We start from the raw sequence: 23,683 nt of genomic DNA, 5'->3' as shown, positions 1-23,683 counted from the left end.
TAGCAATGAAAATATCAGTGAGCAATAAGGAAAACGCATCTTTGGTTTCACCAACCCTTCAGATCCATGTAAAAGTCTTTAAAGTCTTCCAGATGACCCTTCCTATCAAAAGAAGCAGTGTAACTAAATGCAGGCCTTGCTTTGTGTATTCCACTTTTAGAGAAGTCTTAGTTTAGACAGTATTGAAAGCGATCTGTATTAAAGCAACTCCTCAGCCTTCCTTAGATAACAGAAAATATCCCTCATTCTCTGCCCATTACTGCTGTGTCCTGGTTGATTCCTTCCAACACATTTAAATTAGAGAAAGCACCAGCAACAGGAGAGAGTAACCCCACATTCTGCTTTTCTTGAAAAGTTGTGACTTCGAGACGTTTTACTTCACTATTTATTTCTGCTCTGAAGAATAAGTGAAGTTGAAGTCATTCTTCTGGCTTAACAGGTTCATAAGACTGCATTTTTCCTTGTCAAAATAATTAAAGAAACCCCTACCAACAACAAACCATAGGGCACTGAGCAAGGCTTTATCCACCTTGTGCACCAGCACTAGATACAGAGATGTTGCTGCAGAAATTTGGATTTCAACTGTACTCCTGCACCCTCTTATATTCCAGTTCCCTTCTGCTTTCCTTGCATGGGGAGTCAGCAGTGGTCACACATTGAGTGCAAAGGGCTGCCCTTCTGCTTCAGCACTTCAGTGTTTCTTATCCTCAGGTTACTTGTCTGCACAGGAATGGAAGTGCATAGAAAAGCCCAGTGTTGCTCTCTGTGGGGTACAGGTTCTCAATTACACGTGCACAGCTCTTTTCTACTATAGATGGGTTTGAGAACAGACAGTGTCCATAGAATTGCAGTTAACAGTATTTTTTTTTCCAGAGTGATGATGGTCATAATAAGATGCAACACTGTCTCCCCAAGTTTGATTATTTTTACTTTTGATAGCAGAAGTACAGTCTAGGTTACACTGAGATGTGTTATACAAAGGACATTCTACTCAAGGTGAAAACACAGGCTTGCAGATTCATGCTTTGTTTTTGGCTGTAGGGAAGTTAGATGGGTGGTTGCAACATCTTTTCATCTTTTAACTTACTCTTTGCCTTTGAAGTTCCAAGCCTGAGTTGTCTTATTTGTTAGGTTCTAAGAGGCCTTCAAAGTTTGAGCTCCATAGAAAGGGAAAATGATAATTTTCGTCATTATTTTTATTGCAGGCACCCATCATCTCAATTTACAATAAACGAGATCTGTAAGCAATGACAGGAAACTTCAAAAGGTTGGGAGCACTGTACAGAATATGGGGATACAGGGACAGTCTTTCCATCTCTCTGACCCTCTTCAGTGATTACAATTTTGCCGGACATCTCAAAGACTGGGTACCCAGATTTCTGTGACTGGGCTTTTATTAGCCCAGAAAAAAACAGATGTGTAGAGCTGTGTGTTTGCATCTGAAATTTTGAGACCCTTTTAAGAATTCTACAGGAAAGAAATACACACATGTCTGTCTACAGACACTTACATGAAAACAAGTTTAAGCCAAAAATGAAATTTAGCTTGTAAAAGCTTCAGCTAACACAGGTTCTGAGAAAGGATTAAATAGCAGGAGCAGCAAACAAAATCTATGGTATATCCTTTGCAGACTAAATATAAATTTAACTTTAGAAGTAAATTTGACCTAGAGCTCTTACATTTTTTATAAATTAAAAGAAAATATTTGACTGAACCATTCCTGAATCTTGATATGTTCAAAACCTGTGGGTTTGGCAGAAATTTATAGTTTAGAAACTACCATGGGGGTCTTATTTTAACCATTGGGTTCAGCTCCTCCTGATTTCAAAGCTTCTCTTTGAAAGGCATATTCACAAGATGTAAGCCCACTTCTGCTCACAGGCATACTGCTGCTTCCATGAAGAGTTGATGAGAAATCTCACAGATTTACACCAGTGTAAGCAAAAAGAGAAATAAGGTAAAATGCAAGAAAAACCTTATCTTTGATTTGGACTATATAATTTAAGTCAACTCATGCATTATGGATGCCTCGAATTCTATCACAGCCATGTAGGTAATGCCCCTAAGTGAATTTAGATACAAATCCTATGGTATACACTAATGCAGCAAAGAGTTCAACTTGCATTAGTGACAAAAAGCCCTGATACTTCTGCAAGGTAACTCTGGCATCAGACTTGCTAATGTTTTGCCATTGCCATAAAACAACTGACATTCAAAGATTCAGCAGGAGGAACTCACACATGGCTGATTCATACAGCTGGAAACCTGAATGGAAACACTGCACTGCTGCTTAGAAGCTTTACTGCAGAGTGATTTAAGCTCATAATGAAGAAGTGTGTGTGCCTTTAGTTCAATAGTCATTAACTTTCAAGGACTACATAGGTCTAACAGTAGTTAAAAACGTATCACCAGACACTAGAGGAATCTACTGCTACCTGTGGCAGAAATGCTGGTATCCTCAAAGATTCCAAGACTTCAGGCTTTGGCCCTTAATTGCAGCAGGATCAGACTGAACTCTTCACTCTCCTATCCCTAATCAATGCTTTCTTCAGGCTATTATTCAGCATGGTTCAGTTGTGCATCACCCTTAGATCAAAGATCCAATTTTTGAGTGTCGTATAAACACACAATGCCCCTTTCATACCAGTTCTAAATTAATCTCAACAAATCAGCAGTGTAGGTTGCATTCAGCCATATTGCCTTCAAGACCTCATTTCAACATCTCTGTATGTATGGGGAAGTTGCATCTAGGAAATGAGGAAGAGGGTTTTGCTCTTACCAGTAGAATCTGTTTGGTGCAACTCCCTCATGAAGAAGCAGCCATCTTCTGCCAAACTCCACTGAACTGAATAACTGGGGACAAAAACAAGCAGTCATGAATCACAGTAAAACACAAAGACATCAGAGAAATTAACCTGAAGAACCCTGTATCACTTCTGAGACAGTGACTTGGGACTTTTACTTCTTCCAGACTCTAAGGGACACACCTGAGGCAGCCGAAAGGTGTCTGTGGTGCCTTTTATTAGCATAGACAATACTGAGATGTGTGATATGGGACACAACTGGTATTACCCGAGGAATCACTTCATGTGTACACCCAACAACCAGCCATGAATGAAAATTCATCATCCATTTGCCTTCCTCGATGTTACATTAGGAGGACATTCTCATTCTATTTATCAGTGCCATCCTTAGACAGCTTTTTCAATCTGGCACCAAAAATGTTCCAACATGTCTAAACTTCTCTTGCAGGACTGGATGAGTTTAAATAGCACAAGTTGCTTATAGCACAGAAACCTATGATTCTCCCTCTGCTGTTGTCCTTCTCCTGCAAACAATGTGACACCTTCTCCTACTCTGGTTACACAAACAATATTCAAACACATCAATCATTTCAGAAAATATTTTCATGATAAATACCAAACCAGGCTGAGAAAGGTCAGCAAAAAGGCATGTTACAGGTATTAGAAATAGTTTGACATGTCTTTGTTGAATGATATACAAATGTTACTGTTAGAGAGCACTTGCAAACAGATGCTGCCTGTAAATGCTGCCATCAGGTAATCCTCAGAAGGCCAGTAGAGAGAAGGATCACTTGGGTTCTTTTATTTCTTTTGCTTTATTTAGCTTCAAATTTATCACATGAAAGAACTGAGAAGCAGTCAACCCTAAACTTTCTTGCAGATTCATCCTATTTCCCTTCTCTCCTTTGCTTGGTAGATGAGGTCAGTACCCTTTCTGGCAAGGCAGATGTTGGACACCTTTTTTGAACTGTCATCTCCCTTTTCATGACACCACTTTAGCGATCTTGCAAAAAAGGCCAACAATCTGCATCTTCATGTGCAAACCTTGACAAATTTTTTTTTGGAACACATGGTGGCAGGGAAGAGAAAGATGGATACCTCTGAGAATAACTGAGAAGGAAAAAATTATGATTTTAAAACTTCAGGCTCTTCAGAAAGATGATTTGAATATATTTTAAGAATAATGAGACTGGGATGCAAAAAACCTTGAGATCTACTTATTTGGCTATTCATTCCAAACACAAACCCCAATATCCCTCAGCTTTTCTATGGTAAAAACTTGGAAGGACATCAAGGAACTAGTTACAACAGCTTTTTGGTAAACAGTAGACTGGCATATGTCAAAATTTACTTTAAATACGAAAGCTAAAAATTCACCTCTTTCATCTTCCTTTCTCTTGAACAGTCAAAGAGAGAGGGAAGAAGGTGGAGGGGATAGAAGATAATAAGAGAAAGAAGAGGGAAACCAGTTTAGTTTTGTAGCTAGAAATGCGTCCACTTTAAAACTTCAGTGGTGAGTCTGCTATTTTTCCTTAAATAGAAGATTCTAGATACATTTTTATTTAAACTGAAGAAAACCTTAACTATAACTAAGGAAAACTTTCATTTTTGAAAATTAAAGAAAATCTTTTGGAATATTTAACATTAATTTTTAAAAGTAATTTGAATTTACCTATTAAAGAACTTTACCATTAGAGGAGGTATTCCCCCCCCTTCACATTCAAAATCCATTTCCAGACCCGTTTTTATAATTGAAGCAAAAATAAAAACATAGTAACAATAAGCTATTGTTATTATCTATCATCTCTCTGATGTCAGTATTCTCCCTTTACTAGCACAGTAGTTTCTTCCATGCCAAGTAATGTCTTTGACATACAGTAATTTTAGTTTTAATGAAGCGCACACCATCCTTTCGCTAAGAATAGGGAGCAATCCAAACAACTCAGCAAATACCTGTGTGTTTCCAGACTAGGGATACATAGGATCTAAGCTTTACAGCGACACTGATGTTCAGATGCCTGAATCTCGTTTTCCCACTTCTGCATCTGTTACCCTTATTCCTCTCTAGTTTCCCTGTGTACAACTTTCAGCGGGTTGTGAATTTGTTGGTGATAGCAACAATTAACTGAGATTAATTTCAGCATGCAAAAGCTTTCTCTGTGCTCGTGCCTGCAGTCCCACTGCAGTGCCAGGTGGCTGAACAATCCCAGTGCCACAGCTTCCCTCTGGCTCTTCCAGCACAGCTCTTTAGAGGGGCTGTTTACCTGGTGCATTCAACAACTCCCTCAGCAGAACAGAAGCTGTGACAGCGCGCAGCACCCAGGGAGCCCTGCCTTCTCTTAATCTGTGCCCTGAATGAGATGTGAATCAGGCAAAAAGTGGAGAAATGCTAGACTTTGTAAGTTTGTTTCAAAGGCAGGAAATGGATATAGCAATACTACTGTCAGGGCTGGGCTCTCAAATTAGAAACCAGTGCCCAGTGAGCTGGAGACAGCGTGTGAGAAAAGGCAACAGCTCTCAAAGGGAAATAGCAGCTCTCCGGGAACCCATGCCCAAAGCTCTCATTGTCTTTGATGAGACACTTTAATAACCAGGATGTTTTTTTCCTCCTCTGCCATTATCTCAGCACCAACCTTGGCCTTTACTGACTCAGAGAGCACAAGCAGCACCAGTGTACCTTTAGAAAAGGCAGAATTCCTCAACTTATGTATCATCCTCTCCCCAACAAAAAACCAATCTATCCTTTGAAGTAAGAATTTTTTACAGATATTTTATTCTAGTATCATTCATTTTTTAACTGAGTTTATTCAGTTGGACCAGAAAAAAAGAAGTATTCAGAGGCTAGATTTTTTTCAAGTATCAGTTATGATACAGCTGGGATTATTTTTCCCCACTTAGCAATTATAGTGCCTATATGGATATTTTTCAAACCCAGCATGGTATTTTGCCATCATTATAAAATCCTTTTCTCTCTTGGGACTTCTAGTGACAGACTTGTGCATGCAGTCCCTTCAGAGATGACATTTTCTTTTCTTTGGCATGCTGTTGTCTGATGACAATTTTCATTATTAGAATGAATTAGATAATGTTCTTTGCTCCACTTCTTTTTCAACCACAGATAGAAAAGGAACCTATTACCATTTCAATGTATGTTTTCATCTGAGGGTCAAGTAGTGATCTGACATATCTGGTTTCACAGAGACAAAACTGATATGAAGTACAAATCTCATATTGATCTCTTAGACTTGACTCTGGTTCATCAGGGAATAATTCTGTTCTTGCTTCCTCTTCTCTTGTACTTTTATTTTTCTGTGTAATGCGCAGATTGCGTAACAATCATTAACAGTCTGGTTTTCCTTTGTTTTGCTTTTGAAAATCCTAATAAATATTCTGTGAAGTAGAAACCTACCACCTACTTCACTCATATAAGGAAACAAAAATGCAAAGGAAAAGAAAAGGCTGTTCTGAAGTTACGAATACCTTCTGAGACTGAGCAGGGATTCAAATAAACTCTCTGAATGGCAAGACTACAGAAGAGCCCTCTCACAACACAACACTACTATTTTCTGGAGAAGGGAAAGTTGACATCTGAAAACTGAACTTCTTTCCTTATCTACACTAGACATGATATGATACTCCCCTCTCTTTTTTTGTTTCTCAGTCTGGTTAAAGAAAAGGTGATTTAAATAGCATGATGAAAGTGGCATGAGGGAAATAGTTTGAGCTAGTTAGTAGTTCTGATTATTTTTCTTTTCCTTAAGAGATTTCCCCTAAACAAGTTGTAATGGAATACAGTACGGAGTATAAGTTTATTTGTCGACTGGATTTAGCAACTTTCATATTCTTATATTCAAAACAAAAAAAGCTGTCTTTCTCTCACCTCAGTCCAGCTTACTTGGGTATCAAACAAAGTATATTATATTTAATGAAATTGCTGCATGGGGCATTTCTTCTTCAGAGCAGCTAAAGGCTGGGAGGCAAGTTGTTATTCCCTGAATCAGACTATGGACCAGGTTTTTCTCTACCAACACTGAATTTGACAGAAGAGTATAAACAAAGAATCTGAAATTGTGAATGATATTTTCTTCCTAGAATAAAGCATAAGACTCATGATTAAGGATACAGAAATGGACTACAGCGCTGACAGTCATATACATCCCTGATCTCTGATCTGTTTGTAAGTTCCAGTGTTAAGAAGCTTAAAGATCCTTGAAGCACTGAAGTTCACAGGACACTGCATAGACTTTGAACATTTTAAGTTGCAGGCAATGCATTAATCATGCCACACAGAAGCCATCAATAAGGTTTCCCAATAATTGGTGTTTATTGAATGCTGACGGAAACACATCAGGGCAATAAAGCTGTCAGATACCTACTTCACAGCTCTGCAGCTGCTTTTGCTGATGAACCACACACTACTGCCACACAGACTGTCTGTTGTTCAGTATGATCATAACACAGCAATTTCTTTTGTGCCTGTTCATCAGATCATAGCATCCTGGAGATGACCCTTAGCTGTCTTCCTACCTAACCCTCAATAACTACTCACACATTCTCAAATATGAGCCACATTCAGCCAGTGTTCTGGTTTTGAGGTAGCTGGCAAACAACTCTATTAGGGTGATGTCTCCAGTGCATTCAACTCATATGCTAAAAAAAGTAACTGGTAACATGTTTTTTGCCAGGACATATTTAAAGGAATCTGCCTGGCATACATATTTTAAAGTAAGAATGAACCTCTAATATCATGAGTCTGTTCTCCTCCTAACAGATGCTGCAGATTTTTTACCACTAGTTCAAGCAGTAAAGAGAATTATTCAGGTCAACAACTGATGGTTGAACAAGATTGTATCATTTGGAAAGACACCCAATCTCAAATCCAAGGGATGATGAATTTATCACTTCACTTAGTATGTTGTCCTCAAAGTTAAGTCCCTTCTCTGCTAAAAAAGTACTATCTCTGTAACAAATAACAGGGTATCCTGCATTTGTTTTCTGTTGTGTTGTAAATTTACTAAGTAGGTTCACAACTGCATTAAATAAATGCATTTTTGTTTAAAAAGTGTATTGTATTAGAATGAGAATAGAACAGAAAAAGCTTGTTACAGCAGAATTTAAGGTAAAGTGTGAGAATTTTCATGCGCACACACACACACAGTTTTAAATTTTAAAATAAATGATTGTTTATCATTTGCATTACATTAAAACCTATGGTTTCAAGTGAGTCTAGTGTTTACAGGCACTTTGTATAATAAGAAACTGAGACACATTGGAGAGGACAGTCAAACAAATGACAGAGGCAGAGACAGAGAAGGGAGAGGTGAGTCATCTACAGAAAAGCAAAAGGAGTTGCTTAACACCACAGAGAGCAGTGTCAGACTTAGTAATATGGAGTACATTTCTTTATTCCTAATCCAGTGAGCTGTCCAACTCTGATGAAAAGAAAAATAGCGATTTTTTCATGGAAGTAGGAAAACTGGAGCTAGGTAGAGCACAGAAAATCTTGCAGAGAAACAACAGATCTGCCCTTAACTAAAAGTATGTATCCATGGACCCAAAAGCAGGAAAAGAACAAGTTCTCTAAGGGTACAGAGGGCTGATGTTTATACAGATGGATAAACAAGGACGTATTGATTTGCCTAAAGATGAGTGAGTCAGTGGTAAAGAGCACAGTGATCACTGCTTGAGAATCTTTTCTTCTGTTTTACTTATCACAGTTCACAGTCCTGGCCCAGAAATCTATCTGCCTGTCTTGACTGCAAGGTTGCCACTGGGCTCTGCTAGTTGATTTTTTTGTTTTTCTTCCGTCTTTTAATTCCGTTCTTTATTTTAATTTATTCCCCCAGCACATCATGCTTAGTGAGGTCTGTAAAAGACTGATGGGTACTCTAAGAAAGTATATTTTACAACATAGTTTGTACACTGCACCATTATTCTTCTTTTGATGTCCCTTCTTTGTTAATTTTCAGAATGCTGGTTGCCACCAAATGCTCATCAGTTTGCCTAGAGATAACAAGGCATATTTGCAAAGGGTTGTGTGCTAGATGTGTTATCAGGATGCCTAACAGGCATCTGTGCTTAGGGTCCTCACACAAATGGTGAGCACAGCCCTAGCTACAAATGTGGGTGTTTCTGTGCATCGCTTGCTCAGAAACATAACCACATGGAATGTCTTAAAAATAGAGAATGGCATTCACAAGGCCTCTGTGTGGAAGGCCATATCCATCCTTGGCACAAGTGCTGGTAACCCAGGAAAGATATCTAAGATCGTGCAGAAAGTGCAACATGGCAAAGGCTGGAACAAACAACTTTTAACATACATATTTACTTATGACTCTTTCATCTTCAATATGCGTCAAAGAGATTCAAGTCTGCTGGAAATCTGGCTTGGATGATTAGTGGTGTCCCAAATATTAACACAAATAGTGTAGACTGTTGCAGGAGTGATGCCATAGGGGAAGGGAGAGTTATTCACATAGGCTAATGTTAGCTTTATGCAAACTAGCTCCCTGGCTGTGGCTGTAGTCTGTCAAAAGAGATAGGTTTTTCCAGAGGATGATTTAAAGTGGCTAATGCTTACCACTATAGAGAAGCTTTTTTCCTCTCCATTAACTTCAGATGGGATTAGCCTCCATCAGCCAACATTAGCCCAAGTGAATAGTCCTCTAAATGTTGTCAGCCGTGTGGAAAAAAAAACCCAACCCTGAAATGATGTCACTTGATGTTATCAACTCTATTTTTTTATTTTTTTATGTAATTTTTTTATGATGTAATTTCTGATAAAATAAATCTGAATTTTATTCTCCTTTCTCTGGTGTAAGTAAGCTGTGACTGTTACCGCTGAAACTGAGAGGGTGTAAACAGAAACAGAATAATTTATGTTGAAAGGAACCTCTGGAGGTTCCTGGTCTGATCCTTCTCCAAGATTCACCCTTATAGATTCTGGTGGAACAAAATGTAAGGTTTTAGAATTACAAAGTATATCCAGAATAGTCCATCACATCTTGAAGAGTGAATACTGGCTGCATCTGTGGCAGATACTCTACTGTCAGACACAAGTATTAGACCAAAACACATGCATAGATGGGGTGAAGGTACTGTTAAGTGTTGGCCTGTTCTCTCACAGACATCCTGTGGCCACATGCATCCATATCTCTTCTCTAAGTGGCTTCTCTGTCATCCCTGATAAAAGAATACCTTTCTCTTCCACTTATCTGCATGAGAAGTAGACATCCTTTAATGTAGGAAAATGAAGAAGATTATATGATTTGATGTCAGAAGATATGTTGTCTCACAAGTATCAGAATCCTGATTTGCTAAACTGCGGCCCTTTAGAAATATCAGTCCTTAACATTGATCTTCAGCATGACACATACAATCAATAAAGGTAGAAGATGGAATCAGATATTTTAAAAAGGCCAAAATGAAAAAAAAATATAAGAAGAAAAAAAGATAGGAAATATAAACCTCTTCATTTACTAGTGCTGTGTAGACAGAGCTCCTTTTATTTGGGGTGCCTCGCTTTTCAAGAGTTATTTACAATGAGAGTGGAGCAGCAAAAATGATAACTTCATTTTAAACCTGCTTTTTCAGCCTCTGCTGCTGCCTTTCAGTGCTTGATAGCCTTTGTGCATTTATTCCTGAGCTGGGCAATTACAACCCCACATTTTGCCTGACTTGTGTTTCCCAATTTCACCTGTATTTCATCTCTTCAAATAGCTCTGTTATTTCTGACTGATTACTAACCACTCCTCTGTGTGTCTGACCCATTTGAATAGCAAAAGATGTCTCCACATGAACCAGAGGCTCTTACATTCCATGCTCTGATTACACAGAAAACACTTCTGAAGATTACACAGTAATACGTAGGCAATACTGCCATAAAATACAGCCCCTCATTCTACAAGCAAGCTGATTAAACCCATGAGAACTCACATGTACGATACCTCCAACAAGGTTTTGCCTTACAAGTAATGCTTTGCTGTGTCTGAAGTTTCCTTCTGATTTTAATGGAGAAGCATGCAGTAGTTCTACAATTACGTGGCAAAAATCAGCCAAGTAACAACTGTACTTTCGTCCAGAACAATGAATGCAATCATGAAGTAATTAGTGCAGGCAGCAGATGGTTTGCTGCTCTTTTTTTCTCAAGACTGGAAGGAAAAAGCCATGACTTAATAAGGGACTGGTCTGTCAGAAGTGGTAATTCAAGTCTGCTGCCCAAGGCAGAGACACAGGAGAGAGATATGGGAACAAAAGTAACAGTCACTGAACCTTAACGAGTTGTTGCTCGTCAGCTGAATCCCAGTAATTAACCACATTCACTCATAAACAACACCCAAGAAACTAGGACATAAAATTATTTCAGTTAAAACTGATTTCCCTACCATTCAGTGAATCCAAACAAATAAAAAAGATCTTATCATAGTGATAGGCTCAGTGGGCTGTGAAGAGATTGAGGGATGATTCTATGTGACCCATTTCCTGTTGATTACAACTGAGCAATAAGAGGCATGGATTACTGTTGGCTTTGCCCTCATCAGTCCTGAATTGGATGGATAACTTCTGAGACCAAAAGCAGTCCAGATCCAATGTGATTCCTGTCTCTCCAGCTCTTGCTCTTATTCACCATCTGATTCTCCTGGTACCATTTGCTGCAATGACATGATGCAAATGGATGACAACAATCATGTTGCAAGAAGGGTGCAAACATGTTTTCTAGTTGACTCTCACCTCTCTCCTGTCAACAGCAAAATTAAATGATTGTGCTAACCATTACTGATCAACATCCAACTCACTCTTTACAGTCCCCATCAACACCACTTTCACAGAATCTTAAATCAGTGGCATCAAAGTTAGTGGCATCAAAATGTAAATTCTTTACCATGCAGATATGTTTCCCTTGCCTCCTTGGGTGACTCTTAGCCAGTATGCACAGTGCCTGGAATCCAAGGAGTAAGGGTTCTCTTTCCTTAAATAAGGCCTTAGTACAAGATCAGGAAATAGCTAACAGCAGTGTCATTTGTTCCAAAGTACCCCACAGCTCCCTTTGCAATTATCTAAATACCTGCAGGACCTCTTAATTACTGTCAGAAAATTCTGCCTTTGGATATACAAACATGAAACCAATGGGAGTCATTTACACTTAGCCATAGGCTGAACTTGACCCTTGGTTTGAGTTACATTTAATTTAGTCCAAGCTGATTAATACTCTTTGCCTGCTGGTTACCCTCTACACTTCTTGGCCAAAGCTTGTTAAGTCAGAAAATGTATCCATTAGGCTTTAAAGCAGAAACCAGGCCTGTGACTCATACCCATTCAGAGCGCTTTTAAAATTCTATTTTGAATTTAATTGGTACAGATCTACAGACCTTGTGCTACCTGATTTTTGTCTTGCAACTACAGTACTGAATTACTAACAGTTATCTAATTTGCTAATCAACACCACAACAAAGAAATTTTGTCATACAGCCTACAGCCTCTCACCCCAAACACCTCATACATCCAACTCCAACACCAACCCCACAAATTCAGGTTAACGCAAAAAAGGACCCTTTGTTCTTATATCCATATTGTTTTTTAGGATTCTGTACAAGTGGGAGTTTCCTATAGAATAGTGTCAATACTTGTTGGTAGCCATCTATCATAAATTAAATAAGCCTTAGCTGTATGGCCTCTAATTCAGAATTATTTCCTGATCAGACTGAATGCCATAACAACTGAAATAAATTTTCTACTATATCATACTTTTATTTGACAAAGTTCCCACTGAAAGCTTCATTGTTCTTCATGTAATAAATTTCCTGCTTATTAACACACAGTAATGTTCACTCAACGGGTCCTAAAAAGACATCAGAGACCAGCTTCTGTTCTGTTTCATATCAGTCCAGAGAACTCAGTGGTCACAAGGGAAAGGAAATGTTTTGACCTTGACTAATTACATACTGAACACCCAGAAATAATTTAATCTGCACCTTCCTCTGAACAGAGTATATATATAACCACAGTACACTCTACAAAATGCTGTGAGAGGGGTGAGTGAAAAATATTGTATGGAATTGGGAAGAATTAGGCAGGGAAGATGCATTTCTCAGTTGCAAAGGATATTAAGCTACAGCCCTGGAATGATACTGGGTTTGAATTTAAAATGCAGGACTGAAATATTCGAAAAATTTCAATAAGACCATTTTGTGACCTTACCTACTTACTTAGCTATGCCTTTGTTTTCTCAGGCTTACAGTAAGAGTAACAACAAGACTTCTTTATGCAAAAGGAAAATTAGTCGTTTAATGCTTTTACAATGAATTAAAATACGCAGATGAAAAACATCATTGAATTCAATCTTTTATGTTGATGTTTACACTAACGCATAACTTGAACAATTCAGCTAAGACAATTATTGCTTGGACTTTGCAATTTTTTTTGTCTTTTTCTAGTTTTATTTAAAAATGTCAAAATGTCTGGACATGAAATCTGCCATTTCTCAGAGCAGTTTGCTCCAATGGCTAGTTACTTTATTGCAGAGTTTATCTGCCATTGACTCCTAACCATCAAATTTTGTTAGAAGTTTTTATTTCTGGATCAAAATGCTTACTCCTATATTTTGTCTCCCTCCACGGAGATATTTATGCAAACAATATAGTTTCCCTTCAATCTTTTTGTTAAACTAAGGAGATTGAGGTCTATCAAGTCCTTCACTGGAAGACAACTCCTTGTGAGGATTGATGTGTCTGATTTTCAAAAAGTTCTAACAATGAGTTCTCCAAAATGAAGTCTTGTGGTGTTGTGTTAGGTTGGGCAGCAAAAAATCAAGGCAAATCTCACAGCATATTTATTTGGCTGATGGATTACCTGTACTGAAGGAACTGGACTTCAAAGAAAATTGATTCACTGCTACTTTTTCTCTTAGAAAATCAAAGACTACTTGAAAATATGCCAGCCAGATGGGAACAAGGATTGTCTTCTTGGAGCTGATGCTAGGCTGGAGCAAGACAGTTGTGAAATAAGAGGACAAAAGCCTCATTAGAGGTTGTGATTCCTACAGTGAAGGACCCTAGCTGTCTTCTCTGCCCATTGCCTGTCACACAATATTGCTTGCCAAAAGGACAGATGACTAAATGCAGACTGCCAGATCAGTAACTGAGGGCTAGGCCCCAAGAATACAATAGATGCCCATGTCCTTTACTTTGACCTTTATGTTGAGGCTTGCTCAATGTTTTCTGCTTGGAAATACCAAACTGGTATTTCCAGACCTGTCCTGGTATCGCCCTCAAAACCACCTGAATGTTCTGCAGCAGTTACACAAAGAGATGGAGAAACCCCAAGTTCTTCCTAGGCAAACAAAGCAAAATGCTGCCAAAAATTCTTACCTTCTGATCTTGGCTGTAGGCTAAGATCCAATCTTCCTGCTTGGGGTGGAAGAGCAGACTGTGGATGTAGAAGTTCAGACGGTATTTTTGATAGGTGGCTCCTTCGTCAGAACTGATTAATAAGCTGCTTTCAACTTCTGGATCAGTCAGCAGCATAATCTATATGGAAGGGAAAGATGAAAATACAGTGGTGAAAACAGATGGAAGAGTAAGCAAGCAGCTAGGAACTACAGATAAGCTTATTAAATATGGCTATTTCAAAATGTTTCATTGTAATGTCAAACCTACCATAGCCAATACTTCAGTAATTAAAACACTATATTTCAGCTGTGCATATAAACACATAATATATGACCAAATAATCAGAATGGCTTTACCACTAGTTAAATCAGACCTAAATGAAGTTATGCTTAGGTTATTTGAAAAATTAAACCTGAAATTTTTAACTTACTAAGTTACCAGACAGGTACAGTGGGGTGCTAGGGTCTTCAAGAATGATCCATTGGAGTGACAGACAAAAAGTTAGGTGTTAAGAAAACAAGAAAAAACCCAAAACAAAACAGAGAGAGGAGAGTGACACGTTAGAGAATGAACTCTAATGGAGAGTTTTGCTAGACTCTGGCAGAAATTCCAGAGAAGACAGTTTCATTGCCTGAAACATTATAACGTGGCTGTCTGCAACAAGCAATCTTGTTCTGGCAGAAGAACACATCTGATAACATAATGGGCTCTTTCCATCCCCAGTTCCTACTGTGCTGTGAATTACAGATTTGGTGGTATATAAAAAATAATCTCTGCAAAGTAAATTTGCTTTTCAGTTTTGTCCAGGAGTGTTAGTTTAGCAGTCACAAAAGATATACAGCTTGTAGTTGTAGTAGCTACTTCTCCCCATTAACTGTGGTATTAATTGGTCTGCACTGCTGATGAATCAGAGAGAATAACGAGTTACTGCTCTCATGTGTCTCTGCACAAGAGAATGTATAGGTCTAATCAGTAAAAAGAGATCATTCTAGTATTTCAGCAAGCAACAGAGTAATACCCCTAAGGAATGGGAATGAGGTATCATGAGTGAAAACCATGAAAAAATCTAAAGAATATTTGCCTGGAAAGGTATTAAAGCCTTGAATCATTAGGATTTTTATTTTATTTTTTTTTCTAAGTTGCTTTGCAAATGGCAAACACTGATCTGGTTTAGAAAAGCCTGAAATGAAAGGATCTGCACCTGACATTTCTCAGAGCAAATTCCTATCTCAGTTTGAGCATTGTAAAAATTACACACTCCATTTCCTTCTCTTCTTTCATTTAGGCAGGCAGAGTTAGACATAACTCACTACCTATGAATTATAGGGAGACATAGCATCTGGTGTCTGATAGACACCAGAAGGTGAAGGGGTAAATACACATATAATCTACACAGAACATCTCCTTCATTATTGTGCAGCTGCCAAATGTTTCTTTTTCTACCTCTAGAAACCCCCTTGGTAGCACAATTTGGCCTGTGACTTAGAAGTCTGGGGTTCTGCAAAATCCTTGAACTTTCTGATTAATCTGCATAATCACAGAGCAGTTACATTACCCCACTGTATCTCTAACATAAAATAGGGTAGGGTTCCCATTGTAGCATAAAGTTACAGTCTCCTATTATATCTCTGATTTATTTTAGAAATTTGTGATGAAAACCTGCATTATTATACATTTTTATTTTCATTTAACACTTTCAAATATACCAAGTATATTGTTGATGTGACTTCTAAACTGAAGATTGTATGACAGAAGCTACACAGAAAGGATTAATAATCAAAATATCAATATATATATATTCTACTGCCACTAAGTAGCCTATCCAGCTTCTGAAGTCAAAAATTAATTACAATGTTGTTTATCATTTGGTTCTTTTTTTCTTACCAGACTAATTTCTGGAACAATGTTCCTATGTTTAACATTTATTGATTCAGTACTATGATTCAAGTATTATGATTTTCCTATTTTTATGACTTCCTTCTTGAGTGGATTTTGTTTATGTTAGTATTTGGAAATATCACAGCACAGCACTAATTTGGACTAGAGCAACTAGAGCAGAAATAAGCACAAATCAATGGGCTTGATGCGAGCTCCCTGAAGTTAATAAGAGTCTTGTCATTGACTTTGGATTGTGCCTCTAAGGCAAGTTCTTAATCAAGATCCAGTCTAGTCTCAAATATTTCCTTCTACCTGCACAAGGAACTCATCTGACCTCATCACTGCCACATCCAAGCACATCACTGCCTTAACACATTTTCTGTCAGGCCACTCCTCTGAAGTGCGAAAGTGCTCTTATCTGCATTTCTTAGAAAGGGAATCCAGGGATAAACTGTTGAGGCACTGAAGCACCTAATTCCACATCCAATCAATAAAAGTTAAGTGCCTGAACAGACTCGCTAACACTGCTGACTTCGGCTTTAATCTGCTAACTGCCACCCTGGGCTGTTAGTACTTTGTTTTCAGATATCTAGGGGTCTCCAAACCTATTGCATTGGTATTGCATAAAACCTATCCCATTGCTATTGCATTGGGATAACCAGCCATTCTGTACCTAAGAAGTGTTTCAGGACATGCCAGTTTTGCTACATATACCAGCAGCAATACTGTCTTAGAGGTGGCAGAGCTGTGAGGAACTGCTGCAGGTTTATGCAAGGGCACACAGGGAGTCGTAGACCGGGGAGGGATTTGATGGAACGACTCCACTAGTCAGATTGCTAACTACGAGACCAACTTTCAGCATTATCTGCTCCACTATTGTACCCTGTATTGCCAGTCACTTTGCACAGATGTCATAAGACAAAACACGGTAGAGTCGACTATCAGTCACTACTCACATCAGTCACAACACCACGTTTCTTACAAGATAAGAAAAGCAAATTTCATTACAACATATCTGTGTGTAAATAATCAGCGTTACAAGCCCAAAAGATAGCATTTATTGGATAAGTAGAATAAATTGATACCTGTATGAAAAATACATCAAAATGAGAGGAAAATGCCATGTGTATCTGCATAAACATTTCAGATAAGACCAGGAGTGTGCTTCTGAAATTAACCCTTTCAGATTTTGGGGAAAATCTCTATAGTAAGTCCTTACACATTGTGTTCTGACTCATCCCACAGTGATCTTGGAGGACAGGAGTGGCATTCCTTTTCAAGGATACTAAACCAGAACATACCCTGCCCATGGCAGGGGGTTAGAACTAAATAATCTTTAAGGTCCCTTCCATTCCAAACCATTCAATGATTCTATGATACATTTCAGGAGTTCGTCTAATGTTTTCTAAACACTACTGGACACTCAGATCAGAGTATCAGGCTAGCACTACTCTAAAGTCAGACCCTCTGCCTCCTAAATGCCCAGACTGCAGATGTCATCTCAGCTTCAACCATTTCATTCTACAAACACACTTCCACTGAGCTGTCCTACGTGATAATGTGGTTGCAGTCACATTAGTTTAGTTTTATTGCCCAAGTTGCCTGGAATATAAATGAGAAAGGAGGGAAAGTACAATTAATTTTAATGATTTTGTTGTTGCAGCATATGAAACACAGAGTAACATTTCAGAATTTCCCCTGAAATAAATTAATCCAATTTCTTCTTTGAAATAGTCTACTACCCATTGACTTGATGTAACATAAGTTATAGATCTTAAACAGTCCTCAATTTTTTCACCCCTTTTTTGATGCTAATTCTGCTGATGACAGATTGCTCTTGACAATTACATGTATTTTTGCTCTCCTCACAAAAAATCCCAGGAATTATTAGCAAGAGGATTCTGATTTTGCTTCTACAGACGGAATTGGGATCCTTTTGTAACTGCCCTGAATGCTAGATTTAGTGGTTTAGTAAAAAGAGCCCAGAACCGCTCTTTTATTTTGGCCACTGATATCTCCACCTGGACCAACTTTTTCCTAACATTTTGTAGGAGACAGCATAGTATCAGTGAAATAGAACAGTATAAAAAAATCCAAATGCATTTCATAGGTTCACATGTTCTTTCATTCACTTCTGATGTATGAACAAATCTGAGTTATTACACCTGAGCAGAAATAGGGATAAAATGCAAATTGGGTCAAAGCTACTGAAAGAACCTTTACCTTCCTTACCTATCACACTCTTCATGCATAGACCCAACACTGGTGACCCACATGGAACAAGTAATATTTCTCACAGAAAGAAATGAGTGAAGCACAGTAAAAGAAGAAATCAGCAATTAAGAACAAAAATGTCCCTAACAAAAGCAGGGCATTCCCTACCTAAAATGTCTAAATGTTTGCATTTGTTTTTACAGCTTCTCTGCATGTCAATTACAAAATTTTAGAGGGTTGTGGAGGGAATTTTTTTCACATGGTAACTGATTACAAGAGTTGGAGTCTCAACACAACAAAATGTAATTTCTGCCACTTCTGAATTTGGATTGCATTTGCAAGGCGTGAATATTGTGTAAAGAGAGAACCTGATCCTCCAGATTCAGCAGTTCATGCATGCATTTCAAAGCAATGCTCTCTGCTATGAATTAATTAAACTAGTTCATTGCTTAAGCTTTCTCAAGATCTAGAATAAGATATAAAGTGAAACAAGGCAAAGAAAGGCCATGACATTCTGAAATAAATGCAACACTAATGTAAAGCAAATTAGACCTATTGCTTTTACAGGACCGAGTTGCTGGAAGCAGTAAATGGTTGCAAGAGCAAATAAATTAGAGACAAAATCACAAAAGAAATAACAAGCATTTAGTTATTTAGTTAGATATTAATACAGAAAGAGGAGACTGAAGCCTTTGAAAAGTTTAACAATCTTTACTCATGGGCTAACATCAACTGCTGTAGAACTGTGTACAGGAGTAATGCCACCAAAAGTTGGCCCAAGTTGCTGCTTCAAATAAATTGGCGCACAGCACCAGCACCTAAATGAAAACATGAAATGAGCTAGAGCTGACAGTTTTGAAGCTGTTGCTACTGCCAACTAAAAGACAAGGTTAGTTGCTAAGCAATTTCATTAAGACACCATTAAAATAATACACCAATAATTCAATTAAGGCATTGTGGAGTATTTTATTGCCAGAAGTTCTAGTTAACTCTGAAAGTGCAGTAATTTTGTAAAGAAAGAAAAGACTTCAGTGACAGAATTACACTTCCAACACTGAAGAAAAATTAGTAATATTGCCTTTGAATGATGACCTGGTTTGGAATGGTCTCAGAAATAAGTAGAAATGACCTCTTTAATACAAGGAAAAGGTCTTTGAACAAGTTATTTTGCATCTATTACTCAGTGACTTATGAAGAAAGAGGTTTTTATTCATACAAAGATGCAAAATCCAAGCTCATTAAATCAGTCTGCACTTTGCTGATATAGATGGGAACATACTTCAAGTCTCCCCCAAAGAAAACTACAGTCATGATGACTAGACAGTGTAATTTAGATTCAGACTGAGACCAGATCTGGACAGCGGAAACTATCATCATTTACCCCATAAACCCACAGGAGGTCCATAAGTGGTAGGATATCACCATCTTCCTCAAACCTTGGCTGTTTAAATGTAAGAGAAATGGCATGGTGAAAGGTTCAGATGATGAATTCATCTTGTCTGCCACATGAAAAATTTAGTGCTCATTGAGTGATAAGACAATCTCTTGTCAGCAGAATACTAGATGGCAAAGGACTATATTTTAAGAGAGAAAAATTACCACCTGCCAATATTTTTGAAAGCTGAGATTTCACAGTGTTCCTAATAGAAGAATTGTCAAGAATTGAATTTGGCATCTTGATGAATGTCATTTGAAAAAATTTTTAAAAGCTGGTTAGTGGATGGAAAAAAAGAATACATTTATCTGTTCTGTATTATGGAAATGTTCATTACAGGCCAAAAGTGACCACAAAATAAAGCAGTCAATTAAAGTTCGATTTTTTATTGTCTATGGGAATCATCTGGGGTTGATTTACCAGATAGAAAGAGTGAATGCGTGTATCAACAAAAACTTAGAAATACTTTATGTGCTGGTATATAATCAATATATACCACCAAAGTCCCAGGTATAAGCATTGGGTTAATAGAGCATAGAGTCATGAGAAGCAAACATGAGGCTGAGACACCTGTGCAGATGTGATGCAGTTGTTCTCTCTGTTAATCCTACTTGATAGAAATGGGAATATACAGAAAATCCAGAGGCTTGGGGAAAAGATTTTTCCTAAGAGATAACAGAGCACAAAACCAATTCCTCCTTACTCTGAACATCATCTCAGCAACCCTCTGGAGCACCAGTTGGAAAGGGACTGTTCCTGTTTCGACCAAAATCCAAGAGAGGGCAGTGCACCCCATAGAGCCCTTCTTGTTACTTGTATCTCATCAGCATGGAGATGTCCATCAAGTGCACAGGTTGCCACCTGCAACCTTTTCTCTGTGCAGCTGAGCTCTGGCAGAAGACCTGTTTTCAAAAGTGCCTTACCTTGGACCAGACCTGAAAAGATTCAGCTGCTTCTGTGTTCCATTAAAGGTGAAGTTGCCACATCTTCAGGGTTTTTTTGTGCTGCTGAGTCACTGCTTGTGGGCTGGATTGTGAACAGAGAGAAACAACGACCTTCACCTTCCCAAGAGTAAGCTGCAATTCCAGCAGCTAGGGGAAATTCCCAAAATATATATCTTGCTTTGAGGTATTAACTTTTATTCAAAGGAGGAAAAAAGACGACATGGGGGAGAAAGGAGTCACTGAAGATTAGTGTCACTTCTAAAATCTTATTCTTTTAAAACACAGTTTCCATTTCCATTACACAAGAATTAAATGAAAATTAAGATTCTATTTTTTTTCTTAGTTAATTAACTTAGTGTTTTAATTAGGACTGTAATAAAGGACACAAACTCTTACTTGCATCATCCTTGTGGAAAAATAGAAATGTAATACCAAAAACAATATGGAAACCCTTTAATTAACCTACTAGATTACTGCAGGATGTTTCTGAGCTACTTTTGCCATACCTTACAATTTAAATTATTATAATTTAAATTGACTTATAAATGACTTATAATTTAAATTATTAAATTTAGGCATGTAAAGACCTCTAGAGGTCATTTTCTTCAAACTCGTGCTTCATGCAGAGCCAGCTTGAAAGGTACAAATAGATTCTCAGGACCTTATCCTGTCAATATTTAAATATCTTCAGAGATGGAGATTCCACAAACTCTTTGGGTCTGTCCAATCTGATACTGATTAGTTTGCATTCAGTGTTACTCCTAATTTCAAAAACCTGGGATTATAAATAAATTCTAGAATAAACAAAAACACCTTCAATTTTACATTCCTTTTATCTTAAAAGTCTATCTTAGCAAGAGCTTTGGAATCTGGAAGTGCTGTATGAGCCCAAAGCACCAAGGTTAGTTTCACCCACTGGGTTCCTGTAGCAGTGCTGAAAATAGAACTCGTCAGGCTCAGATCCTAATCACACACATAAACATTAGCTCTGGAGCAATCAGTTCTGGGGGAAGGAACGTGAAAAGATTAAGCTTCTCAGTTTTTCAAATCTCCCTCAAATCAAATTCTAGATTTTTATCTCTTCATTCCACAGCCCATTTGAATCTAATTTAGTAACCTGACATGAAATGAAAATTTCTTGTTCCTGTTTCATTAGTATTATACACTGCTTTCTCTTCCTTTACATACATTTGACATAAAAACCTTTATCACCAAAACCATCTTGAAAATCTACTCCTTAAAACTTAAATAAAACAAAATAGAAACTTCAGTTCTGAAATAAAATCTAATACATAAAAATGACTATTATTATTCTTGAGAAGAAATAAAGAAACAAGGACAAAAAACTCAGGAAAGCTACAGTACCATAGGCACTTTATTTTGGACAGTACAATCTAGTTTCAGTTATTAATTATCCATTCTTTTACAACAGATGTTCTTCATTGTACTGAACAGAGAAAAACAAAATTAAGCTGAGACATTCTTACAGTCTTACTTGCTTATGGGAGAAAAGGAACCTCAGCTTTGTAGACATCTGGAATGAGTTGTGTTCATACATATTGCCTGTACTTTGTTCTGTTGCTCAGTAAGGCATTCCTTTCACTAAAGAATCTCATGAGATTAATTAGTTAATCTTCACACTAACTTTGTGGTAGAGAAGGAAAGCGCACACATCAAGAGGGAAAATTACTTGGACAAACTCCACTAATCAATCAATGGCACAAAAAGAAAGAAGCCACTTGCACTGTAAGCGAATTACAAACAATAGCATCTCCCAGCCCCAAATACTGGACACGAAGGGTTGTTAATCCTAATGAAAGCAAGATGAGACTTTAGGCCTAAAAGTATGGTAACCTAAGCAGAGCTATAAAAGGAAGAGGGAAAAGAAGGGGAGCAATTTTTCCCCGGAGGGCAAGTTAGTGATAAATGCACAATCCACACAATGAGCCCTGGAAGTGTTCAAGGCAGGTTGGATTAGGTCCTGAGCAACCTGGTGTAGTGGAAGGTGTCCCTGGTTATGGCAGGGGGGATTGGAACTAGATGATCTTTAAGGTCCCTTCCAACCCAAACCACTCTGTAATTCTCTATCACAGTTATGCCAAGCCTGGACAGATGGTCAATTCACTAAACACTTGGCTTCATAGCCAACTGGTTCAAGCCATGTTACTTGCCTCTGGCCAGCCCTGGCACCTGTGTGGCACTGTGCTGTTTAATACTTCAAGGGCTCTTACTCTTGCCTATGTTTTACAGCATTCCCAAAGTGAAGAAACAAGCTATGAGCACCTCAGAGCGGTGCCCTGCTGGTCCAAAGGACATTATTATCTATACTTGCTCACCTCCACCTCTCTGTACAACTTCTTATCCCTCCATTTCTTACAGATGTTCTCATCTTATTTCACTTAAAATCCACCAGCTGAAAGTGTTCAGTAAACATGGTTGATTTTGTCCAAAGCACTTAAACCAGCACATCAGTTCTCAGGTGCCTCCAGCTGAAGAGTGCTCATGAACCACTGGAACCCAGTAATAACTTTGAATAGTAGCTGCTTGATCCAGTAGGGTTAGTAAGAAATTGCTACTTTTTCTTCATCTGTTTTCCCTTTGCTGCAAAATTTTTGGGACTGACTTTATTGCATTGGAGACACTGTACCCATCTGAGGCAAATATCAGATCCTTTAGCATCTGCTGCTTTCTTGTCCTGAACTTAAAAATCTTAATAGAAAGTGCAACAAGACAACTTGGAGTATTCAGTTGCTCCCCAGACTATACGTTCTGGGTGGTAGAAGTGGGAGGGAAAGTAAAAGTACAGTTTTTCATGATAGTTACCAATGTTTTGGAAAAAGAGCAATTCGCATTTCAGACTTTTATTTTCTCCCAAAATTATACAGACCAACATGAAAGAAAATGAAAACTTATATACAGTACAAAAAAAAAAGCAGTACCTTCAGTAAATTGTCTGCAAAAATAAAGGCTGTTTTTCAAGTAGTGACAGAATTTTTTCCATTTATTTTGCTCATATGTTTT

General features: G+C 38.0%; 1 protein-coding gene across 4 annotated transcripts in view; it reads right to left on the bottom strand.

Moving 5' to 3' along the window:
• Positions 1-23,683, bottom strand: part of SORCS1 (sortilin related VPS10 domain containing receptor 1) — a 264,539-nt gene that overhangs the window by 89,174 nt on the left and 151,682 nt on the right. For all 4 annotated transcript variants that reach the window (XM_051800441.1, XM_051800444.1, XM_051800443.1 and 1 more), the window contains 2 exons: positions 14,171-14,329; positions 2,780-2,853 (listed from right to left, as the gene is read on the bottom strand). In XM_051800441.1, coding sequence (XP_051656401.1) covers positions 2,780-2,853; positions 14,171-14,329 — 233 coding nt within the window. The remainder of the gene's footprint in view (positions 1-2,779; positions 2,854-14,170; positions 14,330-23,683) is intronic.

The sequence above is a fragment of the Manacus candei genome, unplaced genomic scaffold (assembly GCF_025592945.1).
Source record: "Manacus candei isolate 608988 ecotype Guabito, Panama unplaced genomic scaffold, ASM2559294v1 h1tg000050l, whole genome shotgun sequence".
Taxonomy (NCBI): domain Eukaryota; kingdom Metazoa; phylum Chordata; class Aves; order Passeriformes; family Pipridae; genus Manacus; species Manacus candei.
The sequence above is the reverse complement of the archived record's forward strand: the minus strand, read 5'-3'. Positions and strand labels throughout refer to the sequence as shown.